Below are 24,729 nucleotides of genomic sequence, written 5' to 3' on the forward strand. Positions count from 1 at the left end.
GCATCGGTCTAGTGCCTATATATCTGACGACACAGCGTCGTTGCTTCATTTCGTCACTGCTTACCAATTGGGACGGAAAATTCGTAACTTGAATTTGCGTAAGACGTCGGCACCGAGAAAATTTATCGAGTCTAAAAGGTCAAAAAAGAAAATTCAAAAAACCATGACTCTTGAAACTCTGACAGCTGTGCTTCAATGGCATCAATGACATACGTCTGGTTAGTTTTGAGAAACTAAATTTCCTGCAATGTTATGGCTTTGATGCAAGTATTTTTTTTTCATTAAACCATAAAAAAATTTGTATTTCACGGTTACTATAAAATCTCTGTCTTTGTTCAGATGGTGAAGTTGGAAAATTGGATCAACTGGTCTTAAGAGGGTTTCGAATTTAATGTCAGTGAAGATTTGTAATAAAATAAAAAAAAATATGAAGCACGTGGCGAGGTAAATAATACATTATATTTTTACTTAATGTATTACTGATTTGAATTCCAACGTATTTATCGACTGTAGATACTCAACGAAAACGTTTTTACAGATTGCTGGAAAATGAAGGCTTGAAAAGATTTCCGGTGCCAAAAGATGGTCACACCGACACGGATTTGAAATCTTTTTTTTCTCTAGTGGCAAAGCACTAGAGTTATATTAATTTGAACGACAAATGCAGAGAATATATTTCTTTCTTTTCTAGCTGTGCTATTCGATATACGTTTTCAAAATATCTAACTTGTTGTAAGATAATATATTTTTATTGGGTTGGTTAGAAAGTAATTACGTTTTTTCTAATAGATGGACATACATGTCTTAAGAAGAAAAAACGCAACTACTTTTTGGTCGATCCAATACAATGGTATATGTACTGTACTATTATCTGATACATCATAAAAGAACAATTGCGTGTGTTTAGCACTACAAGATAATTAAAAAAAATAGATATATAATTCATAAAGGGATTATAAATTCAAGATAACATTTTAAGATGCTCTATTGAACGTGAAAGGCAGATTGCGTCAAAATTATTTGCCACGGATATTATGTCTTTTTTACTTCTGTATTGATACAGGATGCCTTAACCAATTTTTGCTTTATTAATTTTTCGCTGTAAAAATTCTTTAATGCTTAACATTAACATTAACATTAGCCATGTACGTATTTTTGTCTAAAAGCCTAGGGTCTACAGTGAATTTGATAAGATAATTGGATTATGACATAATTACGAAACTGTCAATATCGCTGTAAAACGAATAATAAAATTCTTTACTTCACGATAGGAGATGAAAACATTTAATGATTACTTAAGTCTTGTAATAACAAACAACGAATATAATCAACTGAAATTTGTGAAGCACCAAAATTCTCTTGAAAACATCAATGTAAAAACTTTCTCTGCCTCAATGATTACATCAATTTTAGTTCAGTGAAAAAAATACGCATAGAGAAAATAATGATAATCAGCCACTATTTATTATGCTTTTACTGGATATATGTCTTGTTATCACTAAGATTATTTAATTAGTTTTTCATCTGTGGATAATTCAACTGTATGAGTTAAAACCTGTGAATGGTTTACGGTGACAGATTTAGAAATTGTATACGAGGTCGGTGACCGAACTTGTGTTTAGAATATCTGACTGTAGTATTTTCATATGGTTAAGACGACTGTTTCACAAGTAAATGCTACGTTTGGCATCGGTCATAAACTCTACTATGGAAATAGTGATAGCGTCGGTCTCGCGCCTATATATCCGACGGCAACAGCGTCGCTGCTTCATTTCATCAGTGCTTGCCAATCGTGAATCGGAAAAGTTGTAACCCGAGCTTGCGTAAGACGTCGGCATCGAGGAAAATAATCAAGTCTGAAAGGTCAAAGAAGAAAATTCAAAAACGATGGCCGTTGAAAATCTGACAGCTGTGCTTCATGGCATCAATGACATACGTCTGGTTAGTTTTGAAAAATTTCAAAAATGCATATCACCCCTAGTGTTATTCACAAAAAAAAACCTGGTTACGTGAATCATTAAGAGAAAAAGGATAAGCTTGTCGAATGCGTAAATAAATTATTCAAAAGTCACATAACTTATTTTTTTTCATTTCAAAGTAAACATCAACCAGAATCTCACGCACATCATTTCAACCATTAGTATAATATTTTTGAGTTTCTAACTTTTTCACTTCAAATTCATTGAATTTTTTTTTTTCAAATCAAAACCAAAGAAACTAATAATTTTCTTTATTCCGCTCGTGTAGTCGTCTGATACGTTTCTATAACATTAGAATATCGCAAAACGTTAATTAATGGTGATTAATAATTATCGCCTCGAAGCACTTATGTTTACTCCTATTAATACTCAGTGCACATTTCAATGACTGCTTGGATTTTCAGTTGCGTAATGTACGCTGACTCAATTATCTAAAGAGCGTAAAATCATGTAAATAAAAGAAAAGTACAAAACTACCTTATCTTGCAGCAACCGCAAAATAACTTCCCTGATAACCATCGACCACGAGAATCCCATGATAAACCCTGTAAAGCAAAAATGCTAATAAAATCGTCAGATCCACGTTGATAAAAAAAATTACCAAATGAACTGATAAAAACTTACTCGATTTATCAGCTGCAACGAATGACCCTGACAATGACGGCAATTCACACCTCCAGCCACGACCCTGAGCCTCTGACGTTACCACTGACACTGCAGTCCTATTTTATCGATTATAAAAGCCACCCAGTTAACAGAGACTTGCAACGTTTTAACCCAGTTCGCACAAAAGTCATATCAGAAAATAATAAATTAAATTTGTATGAAAAACTTTGAAAGTTCTAACAAAATTTTGTTTCCAGGAAAACACACCAATCGAAGAACCTAATGAGGACGGTGAGTTTTCAAGGAGAGGAAATATATGCTATGACGTGATAACAATACCGATAAGGAACAATTGATACTTTGGTGCAATAGCTACACTAGCTCAATGACAGTATAGTTGTATTCTGTCACGTGCGTCATCATGAAATTACGTTATAGGAAGTATCATTTTCACATTAGATAGGATATATATATCTTAAGAGAGTACCTTTTATATATATAAAGTGAGTTCAAGGATATATCCTGGAATAGAATGACCACGCTTGTTACCCTAGCAATTTGTGACTCGCGTTCTACTTAACGACTTGGTTCCATTTAAATCGTCATTTGATTTGCACTTGATTCACTGTAGCATCATTTGATCACGTTACGCAGATCCGATGATGATAATTGGTATGATGGGATTCGTTCTTTATTGTAGAAGTGCTGCTGGAAATGGCCTGCGTGGGAATTTGCGGTTCCGATGTCCATTATCTTGTCCATGGTCGAATCGGTGACTTCATTGTTGATAAGCCAATGATCATTGGTCACGAAGCAGCTGGAGTTGTCTGCAAACTTGGAAAGAACGTTAAAAATTTGAAGGTGAATTTTGTAAATTTTGTATAAAAAAGAGATTTTGATTTTCCTTTTTTATAGGTTGGGGACCGTGTCGCTATCGAACCTGGTGTACCTTGTAGGGTATGTAATTTTTGCAAGGAAGGAAGCTACAATTTGTGCCCGGATATTATTTTCTGTGCAACTCCACCAGTTCATGGGAACCTTAGACGTTATTACAAACACGCTGCTGATTTTTGTTTCAAGTAAGAAAACAAAAATGCATAGACGTAGTTTATTACGCTAATACATTTTTTGTTTGGTGTATGTCAAAGTAAGATTTTTTTTCTTTGATTGGTATTGGGTAATCTGTACTTCCTTCGACCTCATGATTATTTTATAAATTATCTATGTTGGAATTAACAGACAGTTGCTGGGTTATCTATTGGGTCGGATAAGGTCAAATACTTGTGATTTAAAATTAATGAAATTTTACTTGACAAGTTTGTTGACTTGTAACTGATAATATAATCGTGTACTGATTCGTTATGGTGAATTAATTTGGTGTTTTTCTATTTTTAGATTACCTGCTAACGTTAGCCTCGAAGAGGGTGCTTTACTGGAGCCATTGTCTGTTGGCGTTCATGCCTGCAAACGGGCGCATATCGATATCGGATCAAACGTCTTGATTTTGGGTGCTGGACCTATTGGCCTCGTATCGTTACTTGTTGCTAAAGCTATGGGAGCTTGTAAAGTGGTCATTACCGGTAAAGACGGAAACTGTTATTGTTTATCAAGTTGTAGTATTAGTTGAATATGTGACATAAATCTGAAACAAACAAAGAATCTGATTAGGAGTCAGGATCAAAATTCAAGGGTCATGGTTTTTGTGAAAGATAAAACAATGAATGAACTTGTTAGAATTACAGATTACTTTTTGAATATTCATTAACGTTGGGAATTATTTCATTCTCTATTCATTGAGTCTGTAAATAATAGCTGCTTTATTTTGTGATCCTTTTTCAGATTTACTACAAAGCAGATTGGACGTAGCGAAGGAATTAGGCGCGGATGCGACTTTTTTGATAGAAAAAGGAATGTCCGAGGAAGATAACATTAAGAAAATTCATGAACTCTTTGGTGAGGCGCCTAACAGGACGATAGACGCCAGTGGCGCCCAGGCGTCGATTCGTTTGGCAATTCTTGTCAGTATAATTTAAATCGAACGAAGATTAACGTGAAAAAGTAAATTTTGTTTCTGATCATGAGATTACTGAAATTTGTTATATTTTTGTAGGGAACAAAATCAGGCGGAATTGCTGTTCTCGTTGGAATGGGTGCGCCTGAAATTCAAGTACCACTTATCAATGCACTTGTAAGAGAAGTTGATATCAGGGGTGTATTCCGTTACGTGAATGAGTAAGTCAACTCATATATTACTGATATAAAAAAATTGTTCAGGTCACAGTATAATAATTGTATACATTTTTCACAAAATTTTAGCTATGCCGATGCATTAAGTCTCGTAGCTACTGGAAAAGTGAACGTGAAGCCATTGATAACGCACAATTACAAAATTGAAGAGACACGTGAAGCTTTCGAAACTGCCAAAACCGGACGTGGTGGCGCTATTAAAGTTATGATTCATTGTAAATAATTTAATTTAAAAAATAAGACTTCCATATACTGTGACTTAGCACGAGATTAAGTACACAGATGCTTTATATAAAAACTTGTCAAAAAATGTTGAAGAAAAAATGTCCCACCGTGCGTTGTCTTTGTAATCAAATACAGTTCACAACGTAAGCTCATTAAATGATCGGATGATGTATCTATTTTTATAAAATTATAGTTAAATTAAATATTTTATTCTGCTACTTACATTCCAATCTTTTTACCTTTTTTTTCCACTCCCTTGCACGATGGAAATGAATATCTGAAACTAGTGACGCAAGTCTGATATACGTAGGTACAATTGTGTGGGAATGGTAGTATTTCCTGATATAATATATATATATATATCTTTAATAATACTGTATAATGAAATCATAGAAAATCTGGAAATTCCCTATGTTATTTTAATCGGTGATATGAGGAAACGTAAATCGTCGTTACAGCCAGTCAAACATTTTTAAACTGGAGTCGTATGGAACATTAATGTCATGAGTCGCAAAACTAATGGAAAGTTGGCAGCAGCTGTTCAGATGTCAATACGTTCAATTTCTCGGCTGGTAAATGTGTCCTTTAGTAAATACGATTTTCATTGGAATAAACCTAATTACAGTTATTTATATACAGTTAAGTATATGTAAAAGGTGAAGTGTGTTAATCTGAGTGATAAATTAAATTGCGAATTCTAACATGAATATCTAAAGAGTGCCTACGATTGTAGGTTATGATATTGTGTAAATAGATAATCAATTAATTGGAAAGTGAATCGTAAAGCATTTTATTTGTTTCTCACAGTTCGGCGTTAAGAGTGCAATGGCCGTGACAGAATTTCCAAAAACCCTACGTGAATTTGGTTACGACTTCGATGCAGGTATTTTTTTTTCCTTAGACTGTCAAAATTATTACCTTATATTTCAAAGCTGCCAATTTAACTCGTGTCAAATCCCTATGTCTTTGCTCAGATGGTAAACTTCGAAAACTGGATCAATCCACTGGACTGACTACTCGAGAAGGTTTTGAATTTAATGTCAGTGAAGATTTGCAATATAATCAAAAAAGATACGAAGCACTTGGTGAGGTAAATAATGAGAAGTTATTTTCTTTACTTGACGTATTATCGACTGAGTGAAATTTAAACGTACTTATCGACTGTAGGTACTCAACGAGTACGTTTATGGATTGCTGGAAAAGGAAGGCTTGAAAAGATTGCCGGTACCAAAAGATGGAAGCAGCGACACGATTTTGAAATCTTTTGTCTTCTGTAGTGACGGAGCGCTGGAGAATGATAAGTTAATAATAATTATTCATGGCAGCGGAGTGGTCAGGGCTGGACAGTGGGCAAGACGTTTAATAATAAACGATAATTTGCAAAGTGGCACGCAGATACCGTACATAAAAAAATCGCACGAACTTGGATATGGCGTATTAGTTTTGAACACTAACGACAACCAAAGAATTGTCGCAGGAAAGCCGAAAAAAATTCCTGTAAGTCTTTACAATGCTTACTATAAAATATCCTGAAATTACTAAAACTATCACTCAACTATTTTCAGGGAAGTGAGGATCCTTGCCGACATCTTGATACAGTTTGGAACGATTACGTTCGGCCATCCAAAGTCAAACACATAGCAATTGTAGCTCATAGCTATGGTGGAGTCTGCGTCATGAAATTCGTAAATTTTTCACTTTTTCCTTCTATCCCAAAAAATCTTATACTCCACACCAATAGCAATCGTATCGTTACTGTTTTGCAGGCGATGAAAAACGTGAATGAATTTACCAAAAGAATATTCGCCGTGGCTCTGACTGATTCCGTGCACTCGTTACCAGCTAAAGGAACAGATCACATTGTAAAGGTAAGATATTAACAAAAATTGCAAGAGAATGAAATCCAAAAAGAAAAATAAATGATCACCATGTATATTCATCGCACTGTGTCTCTTCAGATCTTTGAAATGTCATTGATAATAGCCACGATTCGTAACGCAAGACCTTTAACGTAAGACGGCAGTATCGTACTTAAATGATAATCATTGCACCAGACCGTGACCACCAAATCGTGTACCAGGAGCTGAAAAAAAAGTCAGACAAAAGTTAAATATAAAAAAAAGCACACAGATTATTCGCCCATCTGGTATCATTGTCTCCATGACAATAAAACCGCATGACTTCTTCTATTAGCCTTATACGTTACCAAGTGGGTTCTTGAAAGTTCACTAAAATCAATACTAAAGTGCCACCCAGTATATGCGCCATATCAATCTCAGCATGAGATTCGGTACTCAATTGAATTTTTTTTAAATTTATCAGCTAATTATACCGGATGGCATTAACCTGTCTTTCACCAATATTTCTAATCTTCATATACTTACACCAATATTATTTCTATAATCCTTATCACTCCTGGTCAGGGCTGTTATCTTTTACATTTTTCTCGCTACCGCAATATCATACTCTCCACATATATTTCATATTTTGACATCTGCTATCCCCATTGCACAAAAAGACAATAGCACCGCATGACTTCTTCCTCCATTAGCCTACTACATTACCGAGTGGCACTCGCTAATATTTGTCCACCCGGTAGGACCAGTGTCAATATATAAGTTTCTGGGCATCGAGTTTGACGAGGGGTCGAACAAGGGGTGGGTAATTATCGAATGTCAGTGGCTCTTCGTTTCACGTCATCCAGATTGCAGGTTGTTCAGGGAGACGTTGTCTGTTCTCCCTTGGGAAATTAACGTACGTAGAAACGAATCTATATACATATATATACCCACATATATATATTTTTTAATATATCACACTAACACGTAAAAGTTGCATGACGTCAAAGACAATTTTTTTTGTTGACACAACCCATGAAAAAAGAAATCTGAATATGGCAGAAAATTTCAAAAAATTATTATCATCCCCAAAATAAAGTATTGAATTTTTTTCTGAATAATACATACATTTACAATATCACGTATATTTTATATTCAACCTGTATTAATCCGCACTACGTTTTAACCCGTTCAATATACGGACTATCTAAATCAGAATAGAAGACACCCCGTAGAGTCACGTTACCGCAGAAATATAGGTACAAGGGCTGCACTCGGGGGATGAATGTCGTGCTCTGACAATGGCCGGTGTTCTCTCTCTTCCTCCACTTCACTCGGAGAGTCGAGTGAAGTAGCTGCAGAGAGAAGTGGCTATCTGGTACAAGCTTCGCCAGGAGCCTACACAGAATACAGTAATACCTATCACCCTCTAGTTCTACCCCAATGCTATGGGAGCCACTAGTGTCTAATGGGATCCTTGGCTCTGAATACTGAGACATAGTTGAGGGATGATTTTTTATATTTTATTTAAAAAAAACGCACCAATGAGACCATCACTAACCCGTCCACCTTAGATGTAATTTGATTTTAAAAATAATTTTAAGTAGCTGCAGAGAAAAGTGGCTACATGATACAAGTTTCGTCAGGAGCCAACACAGAATACAGTAATACCCATAATCTCCTAGTTCTACCCCAATGCTATGGGAGCCACTAGTGTCTAATGGGATCCTTGGCTCTGAATACTGAGACATAGTTGAGGGATGATGTTTTTATTTATTAATTTTTTTTATTATATTTTTTTATTATATTTTATTTAAAAAAAATGCACCAATGAATACATCACGAACTCGTCCACCTTATAGGTAATTTGATTTTAAAAATATTTTAAGTAGCTGCAGAGAGAAGTGGCTATCTGGTACAAGCTTCGCCAGGAGCCTACACAGAATACAGTAATACCCATAACCCCCTAGTTCCACCCGAATGGGGGGGTCTAATGGGATCCTTGGCTCTGAATACTGCGATATAGTTGATGGATTTTTTTATTTATTTTATTTCATTAAAAAAAACTCACCAATGAATCCATCACTAACCCGTCCACCTTATAGGTAATTTGATTTAAAAAATAATTTTCTAATATGAAAAACTTATATTACCTTGAAGCGACTCTCAGGCAGATCAGATCTTGCAACGCTTTTCTTTCACTCATCAATCCATCCTTTATGCGCATGCGCAATAACGTGATTACTCGTACACTCTTTTATTGTATTATCTTTAATTCCCATGAGAGTCTTCGTGATTGCGCCATGTTACCTGAATGATGATTAATTGATACAAGGACGCAATGTGGTTGCTGTGGTACTTGGCTACTACCGTTACCAACGAACGGAATTGGCATCTGTATATATATATAGATTATTATACGTATCATTATTATTATATTCATCCAGGATAATCTTAGAGAGTTTGAAATCTCTGGTGATTTCTTGGTATATGTATATCAATATGTTTGTAGATAGATATATGTATATCGCATTACCACTGTGTGTCCCCTGGTCAACAGTAAATCACTGGTATATTGTATATATGTATATAGACACCGGTAGTCGATGATTGCATTATTAGACGCGTCGCGTAATTAATTAAAGTACCTGGACAAACAGACGAGACTCCTGAAACTCGTAGGCATTCCGCGCATGAAACTTTGGTACTTTGGGTAAATATAATCGGGGAACATTTCCCACGGGAATGGCGGAACGCCAGTAAAAGCCGCAGCGAGAACGATCAGAAATTTCACTGTTCAAGCAGCTGCATTTATACCCTGAGTACACGTGCACTCTCTCTCTCTCTCTCTCTCTCTCTCTCTCTCTCTCTCTCTCTCTCTCTATCTAGCTACGTATATTTGTATATATATGTATAGATATATTTGTACTCCCATACCGCACATACCCGAACACGTACTACCTGTTATAATGTACAGAAACTGGTGCGATTTCCGTGTTTGCACAATGCAGTGTACCCAACGTGTCAGCATGAACATGTCAGTTGATCCGTCCATTGCGGATTTGCCAAGTGGTACCAGCGTCCAATTGGTATTGCCGGACTAATTCGGATGAACTGATCTTGGGACAGTTGATCTTTTGATAATATATATTTATATGTATAGTTGATGAAGTTTTGGACAGGGGGGGGAGGGGGAATTTGATTTTGAAAGTCTATACACTTTTTTTTTTGTATCGGTTTGCATTTTTGGTTTTACTATTTTTTGGAGGGATTTTGCAAAAAATTTTTTTTGCTACTCAAAAATTCATCCGGTCGTTTGAATTCTTTGAATTCTTCGTGCACGTGCGCGTATTAGGTCGCAGATATGTATATCCGCCGGAAGGATATAAGTTTGTGCTGATATTCCTCGGTATCGATAGGTATTGATTTACGGAAGTCACGTCTTCGGCTTGCGGTCTTGCGGTTGCAGGTGGCTGGAAATTGGGTATCGCTTCAAGAAGCCTTTTTTGCCATTGTGAATTAGACCTTAGGTGGTTCATGTAATATTTGACGCGTACTTGTATAATTGATTTTTGTAATTTTTTTTTTAGTTATAGGAAAACGCGAATTGTTTTTTTGGGGAATTTATTTTTTTTCTATTTCAAGAATGATTTTTTTTTCTTCAGGTTTCACGTAACTGGGTCGCATCGAACAATCCTCTTGATACGCCGGAATTGTCGCTCAGTGGAGACGTCGATCGAGTTTCAAGTGGTAAAGCAGAAATTTACTTTTTTCCAAGATTTTGAAATTTTAGCAATTTTTATATTTTATTTAATATTTCAGGGCACAACACTCACGAGATGTCGTCATGGGCTTGTATCGAGTCACTGTTTAAATTTCTGGAAGACAGATACAGGACTGTATCAGCCAGGACTGATTTGTAGTATTAAAAATGAATAATAACAATAATAATTACAATTACAGTGCTTTTTCAAAATTATGGTAATGAAGTTTCAATTAAGTGTAGCACAAGCTATGTGTATATTGTACAAGCACACTTTTTCTTTCAATGTGGCTGATGGCGTTTTATTTTATTTTTGGTAAAAAAATGAATAAAAAAGCAAATGAAATAATTTTCTCTCCACGATGAATCTTCTCGACAATACCGACACCTTTGCACGGGCGACAAACTGCAGAACAGCGCCGCACCTTTCTAATTGGATTACGATAATCACGTTAGTAACATCCACCCAGTAAATAAGCAGCTAACGTCTAATGCTTCGCAGATACGATCGTTGGAAAGCGTGAATGCGTGACCGTTTCTTGGTCTTGGCGACCCTTGTGTTGTCAGAGACACAGGAACGCTTATTAATAAATAAATAAAAAAAAAACGTCACCAAAAAGTGAAACAAATTTGAAACAATATATGATAATGGTCGTAAAAAATTTGGAAAAAAATTTTTTTTTCACATACTCTTAGATATAAACTATCAAGATAGCTCCAGAGGTCACGTCTCGGATTTTATCGACAGGGGTTGTGGATGGGATAAAAGCGACAAGAAACGACTTCATCCCCCGCCGGCCGCAAACTATCCAACGGAATGGCGGACAATCTTCCTTATCAGACGGTCATAAAAATATCATCGGTCAACAGGCAAAACTTTAGCTCTCGTTCCCAGTGCGTACATAAAAAGCTTACTGGAAGAAAAACTATGCGCTACGTTGGAGATAGGGATCTTATATAGTGGCTTATAAATGATGCGCAGGGTCCATCGCAAACTCGGACTGTTCTCACCCAGCCTCCCAACCTTCTCTAGATAAATGGCTGATGAGAGAGAAAAGGGAGGATAACAAAGGGAACCGGGTGGAGATCAATGTCTGAAAGATTGACACAAGTCAAGTTCATGTTCTTAGTATAAAATTATTAATAAAAAAAAAAAAAGATTCAAGGTCAAGACTTTGTATGTGACTTTGGTGTTAAAATTTTGGAATCTTTTATATAATATTAAATGCCACTAAATATTGTTTAAATTTTGTAGAAGAAAATTTGTAAATATATACATGTTATTATTGCCCGTTCACCTATATCCCTATAAGCAAACTAAGATGCTCGTCTAAATAAAGAATCTAAAAGTTTTCAGGGCTGATATTTATTCCCCCGGTATTTCGTCGTGTCGGCCATCGGGTTGCGGGCGTTTCTAATAATAAAGCTCATCGGGCAAAAAAACACCCTAGAAAAGTTAATCGCTCCGGTTTGCTGGTTGTCATGTGGGTGATGGATGGCACCCCTGACGTCACGCGCCATTTTTAGCCCTGGCTTCTGTCTGGGCAACCCCTCAGAGTAAGTTATTACCACGGGCACAGTAGTGTCGGGGGGAGGTGGTCGTGGCGCCGTTCTAGTGGATCCGATTGTCCACCCTGGTTTCCTATCGATCTTAACAAGAACTACCCTTGCAGTCGCCGAAGTCATTGGCAAGTAGGTATCAACCGGTAGAACGTACAGAGCCGGTTTAGGCCTATGACAATATAAGATAAGAGTGCGGTAAAAGAAAAGATATCCTTAAAATATAAATTCTGGTTAAACTACCCCTAAAAAAAGTGGGCACCACCAATCAGGTCTTATTCGCCGGAGAGAGTGGTGGCAGACATTTTCAGGTTGAATTACGGGGAAGGGCCTTTAGGTATATCACCTTCGTGACGATAGGGGTGGTTACCTCGCGAGTTCGCGTGGGAGGTCATGACGGGTTAGGGGTAGGTGAGTCGACCCTCGACCCTCAACCAATCGCGATCCACTCTGTCGTAGCGTCTGCCAATGAGAATCTCGTGGGGTGACCCGGTGCGCGATCCTCCTTACACTTCATCCTGGAAAACCCTCCGCCCTCCGGGGGAGGTAGTACACCCTTAACTTTTTTCCTTGGAAACAGGAAAAAAAAAGTAAGAGGATTTTCGAGAGTCAAGCCAGGCGCACGTAAAGATTTCTTACAGCATCCACTAAGCCCGAGACGGGTGTATGAGGATTATTTTTCTTTTTCCTACCCTTGTCAACGGGGTGGTATTTTCACCCCCTCGCACACTAATTTCAACGCACTACCCCCTTTTTTTTCTACTTTGTCGATATCCTCGGTTTACGTACTCACGTGCCTATAGGTGAGAGCAATAGCTAACGTTGGGCTTTCGCGATATGTTAAATCCATCTGAGATTTTTGAAGGGGTGAAATCGCATTAAGGGTGCTGCCGAAGGCACCCCTCGCTTACGCTCTACTACCAAGAGCGCCGATACCATCTATTCTAATACCGATGGCAAAGCTGGTGTAAATCTCTGCCGACAAATTCGAAATCCTTCTCGTGAGATTTCTTAAGTCAGCACCCCATTTGGCAGACTTCGCGCAACGCCACCCTCTCTTTAACACACATGAGTATCTAAATTCTCATAGGGGAAGGTTCTAAACTTTTTCGACTGTATCCGATAGGATTACGATCGTTGGCTCAGATTTTTCTTCCCCCCAATTAGCCTCATCCAACATTTTAAACCGTAGGATGCAAAATTTTCAGAAAATATATATATGAATTCTGGATTCGCGATAAGGGTGAAAAAGTAAATTTAAATGGTATACCTAAGCTTTTTTTTTATTTTTAAGCTTTCTGTCACTTCCGAGTAATGTATGCTTCTATAATTGCTCATATGGTATCTCTGCACACGTGGTAAATTATGCGCGTATATATGTATATATGTATATACAGAACGTATGCTTATAGTAATATAGACTGTACTAAAGCGACACGAGCACCGCAGCATTATAGCGTTACAGTACCGGCGTGTGTTATCGAGCGGGGGTGGTCTGGTAATTACTTCCTTGGGGTTGGAGGCGTGCGCGCGCCCCCTGGGGGTGCGGTCAGAGGTCACCCCATCCAGCGAAACCACCCCCGGGCAGCCAATCAACGCTCTACGCACTTCCTGTCTGGGTTATAGAGACACGCAGCCCGCGTGTGTCACGCACCCACGCACCACCATCGAATGGAACCCAAAACCAACCCCTGATGAACTCTTCTCCTCCAACCCCTAAAATACGACATATGCTTCACTTTCCTCGTTCGCTCCACTTCATTCCGGATTTGTACAGTTGTTTACAGCAGTGCTGTCGCGATGTTGAAAACAAAAAAAAAGGTCCCCAAAAAACCGCAGTCTTTGAAAATATACTTTGAAAATTTACCCCAAAAAAAAAAAACAAATCAACCCCTATAATATATCCTGGACTTAGTCGGCATTAGAATTAAAAATCCTGACAAACTGTTGTACACGAAAGCCAGACGTTTGTTTTGGAGTCTTTTCGGTTTCCTTTGTTCTCCCGAAATTTATGGTTGGCAGCCCTGTATATGTATATATATCGTACGCCATATATGTTTACTGTCGACCAAAGGAAAAGCTACGAGTAAAAGCGTCGCGACGCCGACGCCAACTTCTTGTCGCACTCCTACGGACGGAAGTATAGCTCGTCACGTTTAATGATGGATGATCATAGGTGCGTCCGTCTAATTAAAAATCTGGCCGAGCCACCTCGACATAAAATATAACGTGAGTTAATCGGAGTTGAGATTTTTTTTGGCCAAGTCCAGCCTTCATTAGCCCCTTCTAATGTGTCTTGCGCCCTCGAGCCAAAGAGATACCACTTGGGCCCCTTTTCTCTTGGGCCCATATAGGGCCGATCTTCTTGACCGGTAGGGATGGCCGAGTGGAGTGACTGATGAACCGCGCGCTAATTACCTCCTTTTGTGCCTCATAATACGAGCATATTAATAACCCGCGTTTATATGCTTATGAAAAATGAATATCTATCTCTCCCTTACCCATTTGAGATTATACTGGGCCTTACGGGTATCTGTTTATGTATTATACGTATATATGGATATATAGCCATATGGATAAGTATACTCACGTTTCACCATACGCGAAGAGCTCGGAGCTCCGTTATATATGGCTAAGATTTTTCGTATCGTCTCATTATACTTCTCTCACCTTTCATTATCCATGTCAATTGGCCACCGGTAGTCAATGGTAATTTTTCATAATGGCCCCTGTTAACTAAGGTCTGTTGCTTGTGAATCCTCTATACAATCTTGTACCTGCATTGTGGTGTCGGAAGTTTATATTAATTGATCTTGGTAGATGATGTCACCGGTGGTAGACGTAGGGTGGATGCTGTGAAGGATGGGATATGGATTTTTGAATTTTGAACAAATTTTTTTCCGTGATTCTTAATTTTTCAGATGGCGAGACTTTTTTTGTGTTATTTTGCCCGTTTGGATCTTCATGGAAACGACTTATGTAGTTTTCATAAAGGTCCTGACATTTTGGCGAAACCCTTGAGACACTGAAAATGAACCTTTCTTGACATTACGGTGGATGCGACATATTCTGACATTCCACGTGACTTTCTTTTTCAGGTATTCGTAAGTTTTACAGGGATAGTTTGTTTAGAGATTTTTAGGGATTTTACGGATTTGTAGAATTTATTGTTACGAGAGGAAGATATAGAAATTAATTATTGTGATGGAAAGTAAAAAAATTTTTAAAGACGTGGTGCTGAAAATTTCAAAGGAATTTTCTGATTTTATGCATTTTTAATTATACAAGTGTTACCGATCGAAGCTAGATGGGAATCTGTTGAAGGCGCTGCACTTTTATTGCACTGCCAAGTTCACTTTGCTTGATGATTTCGATCCTTTGACAGGAGTCAGGATCCGCACTTTGAATTTTGAAATTAAACGTTTCTGGTGTTTGAAAAATAAAATTGATGATTCATTTGATATCTGGATACGATGACAAGTGATGGTAAATATGTTTTTGATAAATAGCGGATATACGATCCGTTAATTTTGTAAACGATCAAAAGTCAATTGATCAAATCATGAGTTTTTATGAATAATCCGTCTAGAAAGTCTCTGATAACAGCATACGTGTCCACATAACGAAAATACACAATAAATTCATAATTCAGTCAGTTTTTGTTGAAGCACTTTGGTAATATTAAATGTGCACACGGTAAAACCCATACGGGGGCATCCACAAAGCAGCGGCACGGCTCAAAGCTCAAAGCGTAAATCCAAACCCTTACGAAGCTCTACGTCATTACTCAAGCCCTCAACGCAGTGGTAAAAATTGAAAAACCACTGGCAATACCAGACCACCTTTTACATTTGACAATAAACGATGCGCCAACAAATTATAATTAAAATACTTATGAAAAAGCATCGCATGGGACGATATGATAAACAATAAAAAATAAAATCGACTTTTTTAAATCAAGAAAAAAGATTTTGTAAATTCCATTTTCCATTAAAAATATATAACAAAATTCCTATCGGTATCACGATCCCATAAAATTCCCGAAAATTATTACACCATCAAGTACAGTTCGGTATAAAATTTTTTGTATAAACCAAATTTGCTCAGATCATTCCAAAAAATCCCATGACAAGTGTAGACAGTGAATGTCGCGTGTTGCTACAAAGTATGACAGTAACGTTTTCCAGTAACTTATTTCCTATCCCGTTGCATAGAAAACGCATTAAATGTCTTTTACGACCATAACGTTCTCGGCATAATAGTGGAAATAAATCGTCTTGATATAAGTACCCCTTGTGCCACGCAAGGTTTAATAACGCCGTCCATGCGGATGTAAGTTATTTATAATGGACCAAGGATCTTGCGCCGTCTTCCGTCTGGAAGCAAATATGTGAAAAACGGTCCAATGCAAAATTTACTAATCACCGAGCAATCAGCATCGTCCCGAAGTCCCTCTAATCGTTATCAGAAGTTCCAACGACTAATATGATAAATCCTGTATAAGAAATAAAGCATTATTATCATATCATGGAAAATCCAAAATTCTTACTAATTCTCAAGTTCGTCCCTCAGCAAGTTCAGGGTAGGTGGCGCGTGCGCGCGTCCCAAACCACCTGAGTTCGTAAAGTCTAGTGACTCCATCAGCCCCAGAGGATCCCCGCCCTATCCACCTTCGTGGTCGGAGGTTGAAATCAATACTGAGCTCGTCCAGAGTCTCGCGCCACATCCGTCTGTCCACCTTAGCTTAGCCGGTGGTTTTGCGTTCTTTTTCCACTGGCCAGAACCCGGTCCTGGTGACAGAGGTTCCTGTGAGGAGTTCAGATTAAGAGAGATCTAGCATTTGGAAGCTGTAGGTAGTATGAGGCTTTTGAGATTTTTCTGTATAAAATCTGTAAACGAATAAAATATTTTGCTTCAATAGGTTGGTAACCAGGTGTAAGAATTGAGTAAATGAAATTGGCAGCACTGAGGTGTCTGATCTGAAGTCCACAGGGTGGTACCAGGTGGCTGTAGTGGCATGGTACCTGGAGAACTTTTACAATTTTTTTTTTGAAGATGCTTCTCCGAAGATTCCCCGAGTCAAAGTGATGGAAGTCCGTGATCTTAACGACTAATAAGTATCTAATAAGGTAAAGCGTGATCCTGGCAAGAATGGTAGCGTGGGATATTACAAGCTCCATTAATCAGACCGAGGCAAATTGACAGGCTCCACAATGAGGGAGACTTCAAAGGGAAGAAGAGTGCTGCTAGGGGGCCGGGTCGATTAATCTCGGCTGTGCGTACTTTTTAAAGGGAGAAGAAAGAAAGTGAGAGAAAAAAAAAGTGAGGAGTAAGAGAAGAGAAATTAGTGAAAATATTTTTAGGATGACCCACTGTTCATCGGTGGGCAGCGACCCAGTATTCAAAATCACTTAAAAACAAAAAATTTTTTTGATCCTTATTAATTTCAAGAATTTAAAAAAAATTCAAATTTTCATTTCAAAAAATCGTCATGCTAAGAATCCCCGTGCGAATGTACGACTGATAAGGTCAAATCGAAATGATAAACGAATGGCGGAAAAAGATTGTGAATTTCAAGGGGGGAAACCATTCGGTCAGTTTTACATACGCGACAATGTTGCTTCTCTGAAAATGAATGCAGAGGGCGAAATGGTATCGTCCCGTAAAACAATGGTGGAGATTCGTTTTATATCAGCGTGGGTAGATCGCTGGGGATTTATCAATAGCATATCAAGAGCTGTATATGTATATAATATATATCTACCAGTGCGCGGATTCACCTGGCCATGCGGAATCCGACAATGTGAAATCCGAACACGGGGGTAGAAACAATACGTACGACCCACTGATTATACGTACAGGGGTACTGATTTCCGAGTGAGCACCTGGCAAGGGTAGCACGTTGCCTACCTACCCCGTTCAACATTCCGGATATTAAACTTCAATGAGTGACCGGCCGGAAGTAATTAGATCAGCCTCTAAACGCTCCCGGAAGCAAGCATCGACGACCGATCTAAGGGCGGTTGTCGCCGCTTCATGAATTTTCGCCATTATTCCATTCAGCCCATCCAGATTTGTATCGACGCGTTTTAACGCATTTTCATAATGGTCGCTGCTGGACATGTGTACTTGACTTTATTGTAAGAGAGAGAGAGAGAGAGAGAGAGAAAGAGGATCTGTCTGGTCTGAAAGCGTGGGACGATTAGGTGACGTAGCTGACAAAGCTCACTGTTAATTATACCACCTGCGATACCTTTATTAGTCTTTTCTTTTTTATTTATTTTTTTACTCTGATTCTCCACGCCGGTTACGCCCTACGTGCACAGATTAATGATCGAGAGACGTTCGGGTCAAGTTTTAAACCTTCTTGCGTTACACAGTTTTTACCTTGTGGCCTGTTGCTGTATTAATTTTTTTTTTTATTTCATAAATTATTAGGCCGATACTTTTCTGGTGTACAGAATTTAATGTGCTTATTTTATATTGGCGATTTGTCAGTTTGATCGATCGAGACGAAGTTTTTTCGGATTTTTATATTTTTATATGATCGTCGTGAGTGCGAGAGAGACGGACGTATGCGTACTTACGTATGATGGAGAAGGACGAACGTAGTTTTTGCTTAAAATTCTCACGGATTAGTCGATGGTTTTTGTATTTGTTTCTAACTTTTGTAGCACGCTATTTTGGCGGGACAAAATTATTTTTTGGGTTATGAGGTAAACTGTTTTCTATTGGAGGACCATGTAACGTCTGACAGACGTAGTTGATAAAGAATATTATTGTGTAGCAAACGGTTTTAGATTATTGTGTTATTCCTTTTCTGTTTTCTTCTTTCTTCTAGTGAATTTATTCTATGGGATTGTGGTACACTTTGACCGGAGAATGATGACCAGGTTTTTAGCCCGTAAAAGACGTAGGTGTTTTACGACGTTTGGGCCTGATTTGAGCCTTCTTCAGGTAAGATGAAAACACAGGGTTTTCAGATGCTGAATTAATGGTTTTGCTGGATCGTCTCTCGTCATTGAATAATAATGTTTATTTTTTAATTCCATTTTTAATTTAAAACGTTAGCGAGATGCAGGATGGACCCTATCATTACGGAACGTGACGCACTACCGATTTTTGTAATTTTATTAAAAATGATTGATAATGAATCTCATATAAATTTATATCATTGTATTTTGTTATCTGCTTTCTCTTTTACCTATAATAATTATACTCTTTTTCTGAAACAGCTGGATCTTTAGTCTGTTAAAAATGCTACTTGCAGTTTAATACCTTTGTCAGCCAATTGCCGGGTAATTTAAGACAAGAAGCTTAAGTTAAGACTGTCAATGATCGGGTGGGGCTATAGGTAATACACAAAGGATTGGAAACCCTGAAACTTGATCGAATTCTTTTTACTTAATACTCGTTACATTTTTTAATAATTTTTATCAATTTTTCATTGCTTTGGAACAATTTAGTTCAGCCGAGTTCATTTTTCTTTCTTTTTAAATATTTTAATTTTTCTTGATTTTCAACAATTTATATTAACCTAACCTTTCAGTTATGTTGGGCATTTTTCTGTTTCGTTATGCCTATTTTATTTTCCGTTAAGGAATTAGTACAAATTGAAATTCAAATTGAATAAGTATGTGATGCTCAACTGTTGCCGGATGCCTTAGCATGCGGCCGTGCAGGATCTCCAAGAGTTACGTATAGATATATACGAAAGGATAAGAGTTAGCGGGTATAAGGATCTTGGCCAATCAGAATTATTAGTTCTCGAATTTGACTATTGACAAAGCAGTTTGTCTTGGGACACCGATCGAGGTGCCTCGAGCTGCCTCGCGCTCCCGGGCTATCTGTTGATAGTTTTTCTAGCCGTGTTTCCTATACGGTACAGGAAGTTCTCGCTTGTGTGGTTCTCGCGTTGCTCCTGCAATATCCAGAAAATCCTACCGGTTTTCCGCGTGTGTTCGGAAGTGCAGTGTTGTGTTGTAGTGCAGTGCCTACCTGAGTGTCCTCAGGATGCAGTTCTCGGCCTTCACGAATCAGCTGAACCAGCTCCGGTGAGTCTCCCAATTTATTAATCGGTGAAGGGATTTCGATTTTACAGCACCGACTCGTTCTGCTACGTTCTCGATCAATTGCTCTCTGTTTCCTTTCTGAGCGGCCGTGAATTTCCGAAACAGTTCGCTTCCGTTCGTCCAGTTGCGTCTGCTGATTTTACGCATCCTCAAAAATCAACAGGATCCGTGCTATCGTATTTTTTAATAGGTTCCACAGGACGGCCGAAGGTGACGTAGGTTAGTTTTCGGATTTTCATTATCTGCATCGAGTTAAGAAAATATGTTACAATGGATATACTTGCTGTATTAATTTTAAACGGTGAAAATTCATTGAATTCTCATTAGACAATTAGTTCACTTTAAAAATGACTACCATACATCTGTTCAGTTATTACAATTTTAATTATTTTTTCAAATTTTGACATCAATACCATTTTGGCTTGGGTCAGTGATACGTCGTGAAGAAATATTTTCGAAAATACCAGTATTATTGGTTATTTTCGAAAAGAAAAAAATTACTGTATACAGGTCGTACCTCCTTAGGGTTATAAGAAATATTATTTTTCTTTGTTTATAATATAGGTGGTACTTGTCTTTCGATGCTAATTCTTTGCTATTACTTTTCTTAATTTTTTTTTATCCCCAACTGTCTTTCCTTTTTTTTTCTCTCCTTTCTTCTACGCATCTTTGGCATCTTTCTCGGGAAGAGGTCCGTCTATTAGATTTGATTTTGAATTCTTTCTCTATTTTCTTCCTTTTTCAATTTCGCTCATTTGTCTGCGTTAGGCATCTCTGGTATTTTTCTCGACAAATTGGCTGTTCTTAATTTGGATGGTGGAACCTTTTCTGTATTTTTTCTTCTATTTCGTATCTTTCTCTTTCCTTTCGTCTTCCAATGACAAGTACCGGACTTAGAGATCTTTTCACTTTTATGTTCCTTTGCAGCCGATTAGCACCTAAAGTCAGGTAGCCTTGTAGATTTATCGTACGGAACGAAAGCTCTAATCCCAGATTCTAATTGCAAATAAATTTTTTTTGGTCCAATTCTTACTTTTCATTTTTTTCATATTTTTACGTCTGTTTCTCGCATCGAAATCTCCGACAGTTCTACCGATCGTCGGGAGATCATCGAGAGCGCGTCGCGGAAGATGCTGCGAGCCGAAGAGCCCCGTTTGACGTATTATCCACGATGAAAGTTCCATGAAAAAATATCAAAATGACAATTGCATAATTATATATTCCATGTCCAATAACTGTGGCCAATAACTTTTTCGAAAGGGACGTTATTTGACGCCCTTGCAGAATCAAGAAATTCCCACAAAGATCAATGATCATCATCAATTTATTTTCTAGTTAATTGGTACTGAAAGATATTCGGGTTCGCCAGATTTTACCAATATTGCTCGATGTATTGGTTACGATACAAGTATTGTGCTACTCGAATGAATTTGTTCCCTCGTAATCGTTATCAGTACTTCCTATCACCAAAAATGCCTTATATCGATAAAATTGAATTATCCATAATTTCAATGATTTTATTTAAAATTAATAAAATCGTTCAGGAACTTCGTCCTGATCCGAGGGACGTCTCGGTAAAATCTCCTTAGCCGATAACTTTTTTCTTTTATCGTCGCTCGACTTTTACGCAAGACATGAATTGTTAATAGAAGGTAAAAGCAATTTTATGTAGTCTACATAACGCGACGCCGATGTACATGTATATATGTATAGTACTCGGTGCACCAACGATCCCCTCTCACATTTCTCTGCTACCTTCGTCCCTCTTACTCTTATTCTTTCCTCTTTTTCTTTTCTCTCCTGTCCACAGTAACCATTTCCCTCTTTACCACTCTATGTAAATCTTTCCCTCGACTCCAAGGACGTGGCAGCTTCTGCTTCCCCGGTCGTCCCGCCTTCGGTTACTACCCCATCGCATTGACATCATCCCCCGGCATACATTAGTTTTTATCTGTTTTACTTTTTTATTCGAGGGTAATTTTCATAAAATCTTCACTCCGCCTTATTCTTTCTGTCTTTCATCCATATTCCAGGCGCGGTGACTTCTCGGCAAATTTTGACTTGAAAATTATTTTTTTTACCCGCGATATCTCGCCTGCTTTTGGATAATCAACCGGTCACGTGCGTTTCTCCCACAGTTTGAGAAATCGGGATATCGATTTGAAATTTTTTTTTATTTCCTAAATAATTTTTTTTTTCTTATTCAGAATCTCCTGGATTGGCATTCCTGCTATGCGGTATTTGCCATACAGGGAAAAAAAAACCGTACCGTCGGCCAATGAAAAATTTAATAGAAACCCCCAGTGGATGATCGATGTAAGATAGTTTGTGGAGAATAGCGAAGATTATGAGAGGAGGGTTCGCTCCTGCATCCCTGCGCTACGCTATTCTCAGATGAGTGATCGACCCCACGAGACTCTGAGCAGTCTGATCTCTCGGTCCTCGGCCCCAGTTGTAGCTCTGCTGATCCTCTGCGTTTATCTGTGGGCGATACAGTTAATTTTGAAAAAAATAAAAAATAAAAAATAAAAGAATTAGGGGATGTTATTATTTCGATACTGAGCGTAATACTTTTTTTATCGCAACTGAATAATCCAACAGTAAGGATTTACGATATACCCGGCATACGGATTCGCGTGAATCTGAATTACGATGCGGAGGCGTTGATCAAGAAAGTAAGGGTTGCCGCCACCCCTGGGCATAGGGGGTGACCGGGGCACTACACGTAACGGCACATTGCGCCACCCCAAAAGAAGCGCTCGCGTGTGCGGCAAACTTTAACTTTATTAAACGCGCTCGCACAGACAGCCCCGAATTATTAAATAACCACCCCCTTGCGCGTGATAATTGCCAAAAAGGGGGGTTGTCGTCATTATTTATACGCCGCGCCCGTTTTACGCGGTTCGAGAGTGTGACGCGGAGGTGGTGGCCGGGGCCCGTTGTCGGGAAGGAGCCAGCAATTCCGGAACCGGAAGTGAACGCATGAGAGAACTTATTAATTTATTTATCGCGGTTAGGAAATCCTCGCTGTGGCTCTCTTAACCCTTAGAAAAGTTAGGGGTGCTTTTTAACGCCAAAATTCAACGTCGTCGTAGCAACAGGAAACGCCGTGGTGCGCACGAAAACGGAAGTCGAGGATCGTCGTTGGGTCGGTTGCCCGAAACGTGGATGGCGGCGGGGGTCGAGAAGGGAGAAACGAAAGAAAAAAAAGGAGGAATATCTGAAGAGAAAAATAGGGGAATCCCCGGCTAATCTCGATTGTAACGGTGCGGCTGCGAAGCAGCAGGTCGGCTTCCTATTCGCGATGGGGTAGACAAAGATCATCTACCGGGGGTATCAGAATGTTCGCGGCTGGTCACCCCTGTACTCTTGAATCAGAACCACCCGTCCCCTTGGTCCTGGCTCCCCGATGGCGCAACCCCCGAGCGATTTCGATTACCGATAGCACTCGTTTTAAAACACCCTGTCGATTCGCCGCATCCTCCCTCGATTTGCGGTTTCGCTTCTCTTTCTGGTATTTGCTTTCAGCTTCTTTTTTTTTCTCATCTCACTCACTCGCGTGCCCATACCATGCTCTCTCCAGCGGTTTCCGATTCACTTGCACTCCACCCAGCCCGGCCCGTGCTGCTTCCTCTTCGTTTTCTCTTTTTTTTTTTTTCATCCCCCCCCAGTCGCTGACGGACGCCGCGATTGTCACGTTGGGAATTTGTGACTCTCCCAGATACCATTTGAGATTCTACAATTTTTTTTTCCCTTTCACAACACGTATTAACGATTTTTTTTACATTTTATTTTGCACGTGATACCGTTCTGGTACGACTTTTCGACGTTGGTACCCCCGTGCTCTGGTATTTTCAAGGGTAGCCCACGCGCAATTCCTAAAGCGTGTTCTAAAAAGGGATCAAAAAATCGTCCAAGCGGTTAGTCCAATTAATAAAATTTTCTGACCGCGTAATTAGTAACAGACGAGTACCCCATGCGTGAACGAGTGCACGCACAGGTGGGCTTCTCAGTGGACTCATATGTGTACGGTGGAGTATATATATATATGCGCATGTGAACGACGCGTAACATCGCATGTAACCGGCGTGTGAACGCGGCGTGATTTTAACCATATGGTCAGAGATGGGGGTGGGAGTGGGGGGACTTGGTTTTGTGGGCCCGTGATTTTCCACCTGTCCGATTGTTTGCCTCTGGTAATCGCGGTAGTCATATCTGCCCACGACAATATCATTCAATAAATATCTATAGCCAAGGGGTGGCTCGGCATTGTTACCCTTAACGTAAATGATGCTCGCATGCCGCTTAACTCCTTCCGGATGGACTTCATGCGTAGTTTTCGAAAATTATTACGTGGGAAAATAATAACGGTCGGTTTGGGTGCGGGAGGGGGGGCATTTATCGTGATTTAAATATTATTATTATTATCGGGGACAATA

General features: G+C 38.8%; 2 protein-coding genes and 2 long non-coding RNA genes across 12 annotated transcripts; 2 read left to right on the plus strand and 2 right to left on the minus strand.

Annotated features, from left to right (window-relative positions):
- Positions 1 to 208: 208 nt before the first annotated feature.
- Positions 209 to 5,279, plus strand: LOC107268281 (sorbitol dehydrogenase). 3 transcript variants are annotated; one of them, XM_025085571.1, is made up of 9 exons: positions 209 to 218; positions 2,616 to 2,771; positions 2,843 to 2,876; positions 3,286 to 3,446; positions 3,501 to 3,664; positions 3,981 to 4,165; positions 4,425 to 4,603; positions 4,696 to 4,817; positions 4,902 to 5,279. In XM_025085571.1, the coding sequence occupies exons 2-9, from the start codon at positions 2,625 to 2,627 to the stop codon at positions 5,053 to 5,055; spliced, it is 1,146 nt and encodes a 381-aa protein (XP_024941339.1). In that variant the 5' UTR covers positions 209 to 218; positions 2,616 to 2,624; the 3' UTR covers positions 5,056 to 5,279. The 3 variants fall into 3 exon arrangements, with proteins under 3 accessions (XP_024941339.1, XP_015596394.1, XP_024941338.1); XM_025085570.1 differs by lacking the exon at positions 209 to 218 and adding an exon at positions 1,806 to 1,941; XM_015740908.2 differs by lacking the exons at positions 209 to 218; positions 2,616 to 2,771 and adding an exon at positions 1,785 to 1,941.
- LOC107268282 lies at positions 1,033 to 3,279 on the minus strand. Of its 2 annotated transcripts, XR_003059830.1 has the most exons (4): positions 3,073 to 3,279; positions 2,604 to 2,701; positions 2,457 to 2,524; positions 1,033 to 1,856 (listed from the first exon to the last, which is right to left on the minus strand). It is a non-coding gene; the product is annotated as an uncharacterized LOC107268282 (long non-coding RNA). The 2 variants fall into 2 exon arrangements; XR_003059829.1 differs by lacking the exon at positions 3,073 to 3,279 and having other exon boundaries at positions 2,604 to 2,743.
- Positions 4,091 to 6,112, minus strand: LOC112494430. The gene is made up of 3 exons (XR_003059831.1): positions 5,976 to 6,112; positions 5,281 to 5,340; positions 4,091 to 4,227 (listed from the first exon to the last, which is right to left on the minus strand). It is a non-coding gene; the product is annotated as an uncharacterized LOC112494430 (long non-coding RNA).
- Positions 5,467 to 11,007, plus strand: LOC107268280 (UPF0528 protein CG10038). Of its 6 annotated transcripts, XM_015740907.2 has the most exons (8): positions 5,473 to 5,695; positions 5,865 to 5,940; positions 6,032 to 6,147; positions 6,225 to 6,554; positions 6,623 to 6,742; positions 6,824 to 6,925; positions 10,561 to 10,645; positions 10,718 to 11,007. In XM_015740907.2, the coding sequence occupies exons 1-8, from the start codon at positions 5,561 to 5,563 to the stop codon at positions 10,816 to 10,818; spliced, it is 1,065 nt and encodes a 354-aa protein (XP_015596393.1). In that variant the 5' UTR covers positions 5,473 to 5,560; the 3' UTR covers positions 10,819 to 11,007. The 6 variants fall into 6 exon arrangements, with proteins under 6 accessions (XP_015596391.1, XP_015596392.1, XP_015596393.1 ...); XM_015740905.2 differs by having other exon boundaries at positions 5,467 to 5,695; positions 6,623 to 6,925; XM_015740906.2 differs by having other exon boundaries at positions 5,469 to 5,629; positions 6,623 to 6,925.
- The last annotated feature ends 13,722 nt before the right edge of the window (positions 11,008 to 24,729 follow it).

The sequence above is a fragment of the Cephus cinctus genome, unplaced genomic scaffold (genome assembly GCF_000341935.2).
Source record: "Cephus cinctus unplaced genomic scaffold, Ccin1 Ccin1_scaffold0508, whole genome shotgun sequence".
Taxonomy (NCBI): Eukaryota; Metazoa; Arthropoda; class Insecta; order Hymenoptera; family Cephidae; genus Cephus; species Cephus cinctus.

Coding starts and splice junctions, on each gene's coding strand:
- LOC107268281 (XM_025085570.1), top strand. CDS start 1,888: ATGGCCGTTGAAAATCTGACAGCTGTGCTTCATGGCATCAATGACATA. Junction 3,447..3,500: donor AGAACGTTAAAAATTTGAAG/GTGAATTTTGTA, acceptor CCTTTTTTATAG/GTTGGGGACCGTGTCGCTAT. Junction 4,166..4,424: donor TTGTAAAGTGGTCATTACCG/GTAAAGACGGAA, acceptor ATCCTTTTTCAG/ATTTACTACAAAGCAGATTG.
- LOC107268280 (XM_015740905.2), top strand. CDS start 5,561: ATGAGTCGCAAAACTAATGGAAAGTTGGCAGCAGCTGTTCAGATGTCA. Junction 5,696..5,864: donor ATTACAGTTATTTATATACA/GTTAAGTATATG, acceptor TGTTTCTCACAG/TTCGGCGTTAAGAGTGCAAT. Junction 6,555..6,622: donor GAAAGCCGAAAAAAATTCCT/GTAAGTCTTTAC, acceptor AACTATTTTCAG/GGAAGTGAGGATCCTTGCCG.